Source organism: Agelaius tricolor, unplaced genomic scaffold, assembly GCF_023055355.1.
Source record: "Agelaius tricolor isolate 1412-34295 unplaced genomic scaffold, bAgeTri1.0.p SCAF_6, whole genome shotgun sequence".
Lineage (NCBI taxonomy): Eukaryota > Metazoa > Chordata > Aves > Passeriformes > Icteridae > Agelaius > Agelaius tricolor.
Genome location: NW_027269266.1, coordinates 28,654,250 through 28,666,889, shown reverse-complemented (window position 1 = coordinate 28,666,889; position 12,640 = coordinate 28,654,250). Strand labels below are relative to the sequence as shown.

Here is a 12,640-nt window from a genome sequence, read left to right as displayed (position 1 = left end):
TTTCATTGCTACAAAAGATTTAGTGGAGTGATGGTAAAGGATCAGAAAATACTAGTTATGGGCGCAGGCTGCCTCTTGTTTGCTTTTCAAAGTTCTTGAAACAAACTTTCTTAACTGTAAGTAATGTCCAAAGGAGAGGATCCCTGATGTTGGCTGCAGTTTTAGAACAGAGATAAGAAAATCAGTAATAGAGTAGAATTCAGGGTTACAGGAGTTAGTTGGACTTTTGTTTGTGAACAATATAAGTCCATCAAGTGACTGTGTCTTCAATGTTTAGGGAGTCCTAGCTTCCATTCCTTGATCCAAGAGCAGTTTTCATTCTGTTCAGTGATTCTTTCACGTCAAATTTATAATCTGTTTGTGGAACAGGGCCTCAGAACTAGGACTTGGAAGTATTTGTAATTGTATGTAATAGGAAGATCATAGCCTTAGGTAGATGGGCTTTATCCTACTTATGGATAAAGTCTTACTTGTCCAGTGCTCTTTCCAACAATGGCATCACTTTAGTGCATGGTGTGGGGGTCCCCAACCAGAAATAGTATTTGATCTCTTGTGTGGTAGCAACACTCTCTAAGAAATGATATCTCTGATATTAAATCCAGCCTGGGAGTGGACATAACTGAGCCTAGGTTTCCCATCCCCTGTATGAGTAGTCAAACCACTAATCTATTTAATGACTGAGCTGCATAATAACAGCAAGGTCCCCATATGGTTAGAAAATAATAGGATCAAAGAGCTCTGAAAACCCTTATCCAAAAGGCAATCATAAAGTGTCCTGCAAGAATGGAATTTTTTTTCTTAACACTATGTTATATTCTGTAGCAAACGACTAATTATACAAGCAAGGAGGAAAAAATATACATAAAAAAGATAAAATTCTTTCATCCCTTCCTGAAATCTTTGCATGAACTACACTTCCTGCTTTTTATTGATTACTGCTTTATACCTTTCATTTAAGTTGAAAGCTACTAAGTAGCAATATTTCTTCCTCATTTCCACCATCATTTCTGAAAGTAAGCTTAAGAATTGTTTTCTACATAGTTTGAAGCAGCTCCTTTTCCCTGAGTTTAACCAATCGACAGCTAAATATCGCTGAAAGAAAACTCCTAATCTGATTATTTACCTTGAAAAAGGTCATAACCCATTCCTTTAAAAGAGCCCCACAGCAAGACTGACAGTAATCATATATAGAAAGGCAGACCAACTAGAAAATAAATAAATAAAAGATCCATTTCTACAACGTGTGCTTTAATCCAATTTCCATGAATTTAAATAAGAAATAAATGAAACAGACTGGAAAAAAAAGTGTAGATGAATTTAAATACTTAAAACAGTGAAGTTGTACTGAGCAATTCTGACCTGTGTTAGCTTTAGAATGAAACATATTGTCATTAGTAGAAGGATTTCAAAGCACATCTCTGGTCACCTCTGGTCACAATAATCTGTTTAATAGAAAAGTCTTATCCTTTGCTTTTTTAAGAATGCTATAGTCTATTTTACTATCCAGGGCTGTCAAATAGATTTTTTCTAGAACTTCTACATAATCTCCTTTTAACTCAGAAGCCTGAACATCCTTTCTCAACTTTATTAATTTTTTGTTAAATTTTCTCTGCACCAGCAGTGGGAAAAATTACCTTTTTTACACACCAGTGTGTGCATATATGTGTGCATGTATGCACACAGTAGTTTACAGAGGTGCATGTGCAAACACATCTACATGTCAATGTGTAATGTTAGCTGAACCACATATAGAAATGATGCCCAAGTTTCCAGATTGGCAAGTTGCTAGTCACCAACTTCCAAATTTTAGGCAGGATCTTCAGCAAGCTAAGCCCAAGGTAGAGGAGGTGGAATGATTATGACTTCCTGATTATTTTATTTTTAATTCATAGTTCAGAAATCCACCAAAATTACAAAATACTGAAGATTAAAATGCATTTTTTTCTTGAGTGTGTTAAAACCTTACAAAATGAGGATTTCTTCTGTCATATAAACATACTGGTATGGTATGGAATCTATCCTTTGTGAAGAGTAAAGGTAAATAAAACTGTATAAGGTAGCAGCGAAAGTTGACCTCCAGAGATTATGCTTTTATGTCAGCTCAGACTTTTCAGAGAAGATACTCAGAGAATTCACTGGGAACAGTAAAAGGGAAGTAAAATATACATCAACCATCCAGCCCACTGATATCTAGAATATTCCCATTTCACTTTGATATTGATGACATCAGTAAATAATGGATCCAGCTGGACCAAAAGCATGAAAAACTTTAGGGTGAAAAAACTCATTTATGTGAAAAATTATTTCTCCTGGGAATTATCTTTGCTACAATTTAATAGGAGTGTGATACCGGTATCAGAAGAAATTCTACATGGTTTTCACTAATTTAGCTTTACTCTTTCACCTAGTGTTGCAACATGTTTCTTTCTTCAGATTTTTGTCTACTGTGTCCTAATATGAGCTTGTCTTTCAGGATGAATCTGTTTCAAAACAGGGTATAAAAATGCTGACATAATTTATCATTTTAATACCCAAGTTATTGGCTAGCAGCTAGTGAGCCCTTTCCATGCTAAATGTTAGCGTTGGCAACTTTTTTGTCTTTCAGAGAAGTGTAGAGCCATATTTACTTTTCAACAGTGCATGAAACAGCTCATTGTGCTATAATAATTGTGCCCATGGTACTTTCCTCAAGAAAAGAGTTCATATAAAAAACCCAAAGTGGGATAACTAGAAATTGGCACAGTTACACAAAATTTGTTCCTAATTCTTCCATATGCCTCTTGTAATGTGCTGTCTTCCATGTCTTTGAAGACACAGTGCAATAATGGCTCATGTTTCATCTCTACAGTTTTTATCAGCTTCTGAAGACTTTGAACTGATAGTGCTAAAGAATTAGCCAGAGAACCCATATGTTGTGTGCTGTCCCTTTTGTGGGAAAAAAAAAAAAATCTACTTACCCCAAGTCCCCCACAAGGCAACAAGGAAAAGAGTTTTTGAGACACGTTTCCTATATATTAAAGAAAAAAAAGAAACAGTAAGTATTGTTTATCAAAATTATTTAAATTGGAACAGTATTTCCTTATTCTTTATAGTAATTCAGATTTTAGTATTATTATCACTATGAAAGTGCCAGATAATAATACAAAAATAATCATAATACTTAGAAATCAAATCAGCCATGGGACTTTTAAGGTGCTGTTATGCAACAGTGAAAAATCTTAAGACTGGTAAGTGGTAATTTCAAAGGAATAGAATGACCAAAATTCCACAGAAAATCACTCTGAACTAGGGTGACTAATCATCCTGATATCTGTAGCTGATAAGCAACTTGACTAAGCTACTCATCTCAGTTTCTTTTCCAGCTACAGGACTGAGGCAGGCACCTCCATCCAGCCTACATGAATGATGGGATGAAATATGCTTGAGAAGTACCTGTTTCTTTTCACTGACAACAGAGGGAACTACATTAAGTTTACATAAAACTGGTAACTAAGTTCTTAGCTTCTTTGCTTCAAAAGAGTTTCTCCTTTGAAAATTGCAGCCTTAGTCTTTCCATCTATGTAAAAATGCTTTTTCTTCATTTACATTACATCAATGATTGGATTAATATTTTGAAAACATAACTTGAAATACTATTTTTTTCAATATTATTCAGTAAATACATTATACTAAAGGGAACAAAAACTTAATAGGCTTTAGAATTTAATTTCTAGCTAATCTACTCTATACATTAGCTAATATGATAGGGTTTACCTTAATGTTTATACTCACATTTTACTATTTTTTTCTTTTTTTTTGGTACTACTAAACTCACGGTTTGTCTTGATAATGACAATATGAAAACTGGGTAAGGATCTCAGGATTTGATGCAGTTCCTATCCCAGTGTGTAATCTGATCCTAAGGCAGCTGTGGAAGAGAACATAAGCTTTTCCCCTGCCATATCACAGAACTGGCTTTGTAACTTTGCCATCTGGAGGAAACATTAGATAGTGAATCACTGGAGTTTCCTAGAGGAGTCACCCATTGATATGGAAGGGGCGAATGCTGCAGTTACTCATGTTTAGCAGGTGCCAATGAAATGCATAAAGACAACTATAAGCCATCATCTTTGAAGTATGAGAGACCAGACTGCAAGGTCTGGGATGAGGAAAGTGCTTTACACTTTGAGTAAAATCCAAGATGCATTTTTATTCGACTAGAGGCCTTTGATCAGTTTGCACAGTGTGCGAGAGAAGCCAAACAAAACCTCCTGTGGAGCTACCAGGGGAAATGCAGGTGCAGCAGCTATGCAGAGTATTCTCATACTGTGAGTCCTAATGGCCCCAGACATGCAAGGAAATGTTGGCTGCAGGAGATTGTCAGAGGTGCAAGTTGGAGTTTCCAGATCTTGCTAAGCAGATCCAGGGACCAATTTTTCACTTTTTACTATGGGGAAGATGAAAAAGTCACAAGCAGATAACTAAAAAAATTAGTGCTGTTAAAGTGACAGAAGACATTAATGGAAACATAGGATGTAATTTGAGATAAAAGAAGGAATTTTTAGATTATTGAATGACTAGACATTTTTTCTGAAATTCCATGGCAGAGTTGGGACATAAGAGACAACAGATGAATTCTCATTTATCTCCCTGCAGCCAGGCACATTGTGCATGGTAAACACTATTAAAAACAATAAACATAAAGTAAAAAGAGAAAAGCAGATGGTGAGGAAGGACACTGAAATCAATCAGAAGATAGTACTAACACTGGAGAAAACAAGCATGGAAGCATTTTCAGTGTATCAAAAAGCTTGCTGGAATGCTGACTTCTTATTGCATGATTGCTTAAAAATAGTAGTTGCCAAACTCTGAAGAACAAGAAAAACATTGAGATTTAATGAAAAGAACAGTGGAGAAATGTTGGACTAAGAGAAAGTAAGACCATTGCTTAGCTAGCCTCACAAAAAAGGAAAGCTCGCAACAGCCTGCCAGAAATGAAAATCAATAGCAAAAGGCTACTCTAAAAATGAATTGGAGTGAGAATTTCCCATGATATTTGAAGTTGAGGTCCCAGAAGATATTGAGATATTTAAGCAAGATAGAAGACAAAGTCTAAATAGTCAAATTTTTTTGACTTTGTGCTAGGGCAAAGTTTGTAGTCACCAGCACTTTAAATTCAGTACAATTTTGTACTGATAGAACTAGAAATGTTCCAAGATTTGTATTCTAAAATATCAATGCACAAAGGCATAGAAGCTAGTTTGTCAAATTAGGTCCTGGGACACCCATCACTGACTGAGGTCAGGCCCCTACAGAAGTCAAGGAAGCTGATTGGGCGATTGATGACTGAGGGCTTAGAGTCTGATAAACTGAGGAAAAATGATGAGTAAAAGCTCACTTTCAAAAGAAAAAGAAAAAGAGCTTCAGAGAAGGCAGATGCACTCCTTCAATGAGGAACAGGAAACACAAACGTTTTCTGGAGCATAAGTAGTGAGCAAATGGTGCTTCTGTCTTTTTGGATGGGTAGAGGAGTAAAGAAAGGGAGGTTAGGTCCTACTTTTCATTAGGGTGCAAAGCCATCATTTGATGGAACTATTTCTGTAGAAAAAAATATACACTTTCATTTAAATAGAAATCTTTTCTGAGACAATGTTGTTATTCATGATATCTTTATAAGAAACATTTTCTTTAGATATTTTTCCCTACATGTATATTGAATTTCTGTAATATACAAAGATGTTAATTTTAATGTCAGGATTGGTTAGGTTCAACCTCAACTGAAATGGAGACACCAAAATCAGGACTGCATTTTGGAAAAAGTGTAAGAAAGAGACAATTAGGTTCCTTTGTCCAAGAGTCTGGAAGCCCAAATGATTAGAGCTTCCAGCCAGAAAACAGGCACATGCAAAAGCATGTGGGAAGGGTGTTTTATTGGCTTTTGTCTTGGTAAAAGGCCATGTGAGATGCAACAAGAAAATATCCTAGAAACGGAGAGAGAAAAGGGCAGTGAGCCAAGGATACACTCAGAATATGTTCTAAGAGTGTAATCTTGATATAAACTTAGAGAGTAAATGTTTTGGACTAAGGGTCCAATAAAAAAGGGAAAACATGTCCAGCATGTCCAGTAAGAAACTGTGGGCCAAGAAATTATTTTCTGAGATTGGATAAACAAAGCTTTCTGCATTCTGAGTAGATCAGCAGACATATAAGTCAGGTCCATTCCTTCTTAACCTTGTACCTGCAACTGCACGCTGCATCCCAGAGGCTGCTCAACCACTGAGATCCAAAATTGGAATAATATTTTGTATCAATGTATACTATATTAAATAATGTAAAAGAAAAATTAAAAGTAATTAAAGCCAACAAAATTATTGAAATGAAATGCTTGAGTGTATCAAAAAAGAACAATTTAACAATGTTGATGAAATCAAAGAAAAATGTTTCTAATTTAATCGGAAATTTAATTTAATTGGAATTGCAGGAATCTAGAACTTTTGCTTGGAAGCGCTGTTTTTTTTAAAGAGGATTTCCTACTTAGAAATTCAAGCTCCTGAGAATCTATTATACTGTAAATATTTTTCAGTTTTGATGTTGCCTTGGCTAAGAAAATGTATAAACTTATATAACATTATGATCTTAGGACTTCCTGAAGCAGCAGTCTGCCTTACAGAAGAAACAGCATAAATTTCCAAAGCAAAATAACTGCAATGTATTACTAGAATTGTGGCAGCAATTTCTTTTGATGGCTAATGTTATTTTTGTTTGGGTTAGATTTGATTACATTTAGGAAAAGCTTCACATCTTAGAAGAAGTGTTATAAAAATAACTGAGAATTAGAGTGTTGCATCCAGCGTGCTGGGACATAAAGGGCAGGATTTCACTCATGGATTTTCATGCACTAGTTTTTTGTGTGTTTCTGACAAGTAGACTTATTTCATGTTACACTAATGGAAGAGCTCATTTTAACCCTACTTGTGTGTTACTAAAGACATACACTGAGCATCGGCTGCACATGAAGATATTTTACATGAAAAAACCTGTCAGTTTTCTGCTATTCTGTACAACCATAGGAGCATTTAATATGTTAATGTATTTTCCCCCGTGTTGTTCAGAAAGGTAGCATATCCTGCATAGTGAGAAGGGATTAAAATTAAGTTCACTTATTAGCAAAGCTTAGGCATAGTATCTGCAGACAGGGTGGCTGAAATAGTTGAAATAAAGCAAATGAGAACAGCAAACAAACAATTCTGACAAGCAAGTGTATCTTAAATTCCTAATTTCAAATCAAAGAATACAAGGAGGTAGAAAAACAGCTGTGTTCAAATTTGCCACTGACCTCCAATGGAGAACAAGTTACAGTAAAAGGTTAACACTGATGATTTTTGAAGCAAATGAGGAGAAACTCGTATCATTGCTTTCCAGCCGGTGTATTTTGCTAATCTATATTTGGCTTCCATTGTAACATTCTCCTTGCACATAGCAATGCATTTGGAAAAAGTGAATTTTTGTCACACTGCTTGCCAAGTGTTTTAAACTGACACCAGCTATGACTAATGACAGTGCTGGAATGTGCTGTTCTCAGTAGAATAGAGAGGCCTGTACAGACCTAGGAGTTTCCTGGGGTCCAGCTTCTGTCTGTTCAGTGGGCTGGTGCCATACAGCAGTGAATGATGTTCAGAGTGAACCAGCTGTATTTCCTCCAGACTGGCTTTTCGACCTCGAATTCGCTGAAAGAAAACAGCAGAGGCCTACAATATTCCACTGACAATATTTAGGGAGAAAAAAGAAAAGTAAAGGTCCGAAATAACATTTAGTATGATTAATAATGGGTTGAAATTGCGTCATGCAGGAATGTGACACTGATTTGTTTATTAAAGTAATGCTATATGAAAAACAAATGCGTGTGTGCTTTATCACAAAATGCTTCACTTTAGCCTTAGGAGAGTTATCTTAATACTGGGTTTCACTTAAAAGAAAAGAAAAGATTCTGACTCTTTTCTACATAATATATTAAGAGATACAAACCAAAAGATGAAATATTTTTAAAGTAAGAAATCTGGCTAGAAAAAAAACCTGATTTAGAGAGCAAAATATTATTCACACCTGTAAGCTGCAGATGTGTTTGGAATGAGGATTAATGTGTTTTGCACCATTACTAGTACTTGTGATTTATGCTGCTAGGAGGAACATGATCACAGTGAGGAGAGACGGGGAGAAAAAGAAAATTAAACTTTAAATGCTTTAGTAACATATTTGTGTATGTTTCTAAATTTTTAATGTCTGATCAATATCAATATACACACATTTGTGATCACATGTGATTAATATTTTTGCTGTTACACATGATGACTCACTTGCTTTCTTACATTTTTGTAAGTGAAGTTTGTCTTTTTGACTGGGTCTCCAGCCTGTACTTGCCCCAAAACAAGATGTAAAAATCTGAGACATCTTTCGACAAATCAGTTTAGGAAGGAAGAAAGATAGGAAAGGAAAGATAAAACTAACATTTTCTTATTTGGCATATCTATTCCTTGTGTGCATTTGGAGTTACAGCATATCATAAAAATATTTATTTATCTTCTTGTGCTAGTGCTGCACAGCCTTTGAAAATACAGCAACATGAATCAGATTTTGTTCAGGATTGGGCATAATAAACAGCACTGTCAACAAAGTCCTGGACCCAAGATCATCTTTCCTGTTGATATTGGATAAAGTAAAGAGAATACATCTTGATTTTAAGGTCTTGGACCCTGTTTGCAGACCTGGTCCTTATGAACACTGAAGGCAAACTCTCTCAGAGCTTAGACTGGGTCTGTCTGACTCTCAAGGTGTAAAAATATACAGGTAGAGCACTTATCTAAATAGATTACCCTATTTTCAACTAGACTGATTTGCCTGTTGCAGAAATGCATTTAGTTCTAGTTTTCTTGGAGGTTAAATTCTTATTGTGTCCAACACCTTGTCATACACATTGGAAAGCACCAACCTCTGCACTAGGAGAGGAAAGCAATATTATGAATATTAAAGAGAATGTGCACTACAGAAAAGAGGACATGCCTGGGCGATGGGGGGTCAGAAGAACCATGCACAATTTATCTTGAGTTAAGCAGTGGGAATTTTTTCTGACTAATCAGGAAAAATATCCTTTGAGTTAGAGCTAGATGACTGTGGAACAAGCTCCCCCTCAGGGAAATGGTGGAAGCCCTATTTCTCTCAGTGTTTAAAACTTGACTAGACACAGCAGTGGAAAGAACATTTTAGGGAATGATCCAAGAACTAAATGACTTAATAAACCCTTTTTCATCTGTAATTTCTTCAAGCCTCTCCCAGTCTCACATGAGAATTTGTAGCAGTGCACTCACATCCTTTTAACACGCAGTTGCACAATCAAAATCAGCACATTATGTTACTTCATGGAGTCAGTAAACTCTGTAATGGTTCTTCTGGGTCAGATAAAATATTTTTCTTCACAAGTGAGGTGACTGGTAACATTTATTCCTTCATCCATTCTCATTAAGGTCCATGTTTCTAACAAGCTGCTTTAAAATGTATATACCCAATTCTCCATGGCAAATCTGGGAAGGGAGTCTGGCTTTTAAGACAGATAAAAAAAAATGTATAAGAAAAATAAAGAGGAATTTTATGAAGGTCATGCCAAAGAACCTTGAGCAAAATACTTACTCTCTGGTCACATATTTTCTACAAGGTACACAAAAACTCTCAGACATGTTTAAGACAGTTAATTGTCTGGGTTTTTTTAAGTGTTGTTAAATGGAATGCCGTATCCCTTTAACTATAACAAACCACACAGCCAATTATTTTTATAATGGGTGCTCTGCAATAGCTGGTCTGGAAGTGGTCTCCCGAAATGTTTTGCCAACAACCTACCTTCTACCCAGTATCACCAGTCAAATTCTCTAGGGTAGAAACAGGTTATGCAGAAACCAGTTTGGTGCAGAAATCAAGTAGCACTGAGAAGGACACCCCATTCCAGGCAGCTCCCCCCAGAGAGGTCCTTGGAGGGGAACTATCACCTGGGCTGGCAGAGCCCAGAGCTGCTCTTTCTCCATGGCTACTCCAGCTCTAGCATCAGCAAGGACATTTACACTGTAGATAGCAGGAGGAAAGGGTAAACAATGCACGTGTCTGTGCTGTTTCTGCATTCCCATCTTCTCATTTTGTGTTCCTTTCACCCCATCTTTGCAGTATCTCTGCATATCAACCTCAACATAAGGGTCTCCACAGAGGAAAAAAAGTGCATTAAAAATCACCTGTAATAATTTCTAAGAATAGTTCTCACACAATGATGTCAGGATTTAGCAAATCTACACAAGTTTTTGTGCTAAGTCTGTTGCCAGAGTTTCTCATGTAACTTCAGTTATGCAAAGTGATCACTTTTGGCTCTCACTAGCATGAGTTATCAGAAAACAGAACATATGCATTTGTATAACTTCACACCTACACTTTTAGTCATGTATTTCTTTTTTATTTGGAAGTGTTTTTCTAATTTTCTTAATTTTCATGGTAGTATCAAAATTATAAAATGTAGCCAGAAATTGGCATAAAGCCAACAAAAAAGGAGCAATAGCATGGGAAAACAGATGAACAGTATTTTTTTCATTACAGAGAATTTGAACAATACATCCACCCATCTACTACATCCTTAGTAGAAGGCAGGTTATCCTTTTCTAATGTGTATGGCAATTTGTGTGTTGGCTTTGTCCTCTGACATATGTGGTTCCTTCATCAACAGAAACATTTATATATCTCAGGAGAGCAAAACACTTACACCTGAATGCTTTGAAAAATCAGTCTAGAACTAGAAATCCATTGTTCTTGCAACAGGAAAATGTTTTCACCTTTCACAGAAATTAAGGTCAAAGTCTGGTCGTCTTTTTAAAAGAGACCATTAAATTTTCACGCAGACAACCTCTATTAACCTGAAGATTTTGGTTGGACTATCAGCAGAATAAACTCATGCACAGACAGAGATTCAAAAGGCCAAAGGTGATGCTGGCTGTTTCTTTCTGCTAAACTAACATGAATTGTTACAAAGATTAAGGATATTTTTCACTTGGGTCTCTTTGTGCAATGTGTCCATTGTCTGTATTACAGCTTTTTGTATGAAATTCCCTTAGGCTATCAAGTTTGCAAACAAGGTCTCCAGATCTTTTCCTGCCTTCCTGAGATTTCTCATAGTTGTGAATTTTTCTCTTATTTTCAAAACAACTCTCAGATAACACGTCCTGTGCCAGTCAGAATACTCACATGGCTTCCAACATCCACCATGTGGGAATTTCAAGCATGCCTCTGACACACATGCACCCACATAGAGATACATTTATTCTCTTCACATGTTTTGGCCATCTAGTGCCTAACACTCTTAAGATTTAGAATGATTTAGAACATGTTAAACACTCTAAATATTGTTGCTCTTTAAAAAAGACTAACTTTTCCTGCATTATTTTAGCTTTAGTGGCAAATTGAGGTTCAAAGAGTGGAATTTTTCAAATGTTTCAGTTTATGTGATCTGGCAGACTCAACTTTAAATTCTTTCCTTCTCTCCCCTTCAGTTGATGAGATGTGGACAGCAGGAGGTGTAAGATGCCTCTCTAATCCAGAAAACAACCAAAATTTAGAACAAATTCTAGGCTGAGAAGTGTTGCTGGACTACAGTCCCTACAGGAAGTAAAGGTGGGGCCACAAAGCAGGACCATGGCTACATTTTCTTTTGTCTTCTGAAAGTGTGCTGATCACTGTAGCCTAATGTCAGTCATGTGTGTATAAATTACAGCCCCAAAGGAGATATTTGAATACTTCCTCTCCCTAAAACAAGTGGAAAGTAGACACCCCTACCAAAACACAATTCAGTCCTTTTATTGTCCCAAAGGTAGGGCAGCTAGGCATTGCTGTTTACCAAGGGAAAATTGTTAAAAAAAATCATTATGGAGGTTTTTATACCCATCTTTGCATCTTTTAGCTGCCCCTGTCTGCATTTGATAACTCAGCCTTTAACAAACACCAAACAGGCATTTCAGCAAACATAGAAACTTAGAAACTAATGCAAAAAAAAATTGTGTATTAATTTTGTTTTTCCAATACATACATACCAGGACTATAAAAAAGTTCACTGTGGATGTGTGTGTGGATGTGGATGTGTGTGAATTACTCCACTCTCCTGCCCTGAGCTCAGTCAGGGACTGGTCTCTCAAATCTGGTTCTCTGTGACTGGCAATGGGCAATGGTCTAATGTATTTTTTCCCTTGTCTTGAGGAATCCAATGGAGGAATTAATCTATCTGTTTGGGAGTAGGAAATTATTTAAAAAATAATCTGAAAGCTAAAACTAATTTTTTGGTTTAGCAAAAGTCCTCCAAACTGTTGTTTGAATAATTCTAGAGCACAAGTATCTATGGCTAGAAATACAAAATACAGTCTGGAAAAGCAAGCCCTCCTGGCTGTGTCTGCAACAGTAAACTAAGCAGTGCCAGGAAACATTCCCAGGCAGAGTAACACAATCATCTGTACTATTAAATTGCTAAAGTGGTCCTTCATACTGTTTTGGCTGAGCAGCAGCTAGCACTCTCCCAAACAACTCCCAGACATGGTTTGGTCACTGGCACGAGCCAGGAAGCATTCCTGGTAGTATGAACATGGCTTTC

At 36.4% G+C, this 12,640-nt stretch overlaps 1 protein-coding gene across 11 annotated transcripts in view; it reads right to left on the bottom strand.

Annotated features, from left to right (window-relative positions):
* Nucleotides 1–12,640, bottom strand: part of HDAC9 (histone deacetylase 9) — a 455,819-nt gene that overhangs the window by 124,858 nt on the left and 318,321 nt on the right. For all 11 annotated transcript variants that reach the window (XM_071429136.1, XM_071429143.1, XM_071429142.1 and 8 more), the window contains 2 exons: nucleotides 7,586–7,706; nucleotides 2,958–3,007 (listed from right to left, as the gene is read on the bottom strand). In XM_071429136.1, the coding sequence (XP_071285237.1) occupies nucleotides 2,958–3,007; nucleotides 7,586–7,706 (171 nt within the window). The remainder of the gene's footprint in view (nucleotides 1–2,957; nucleotides 3,008–7,585; nucleotides 7,707–12,640) is intronic.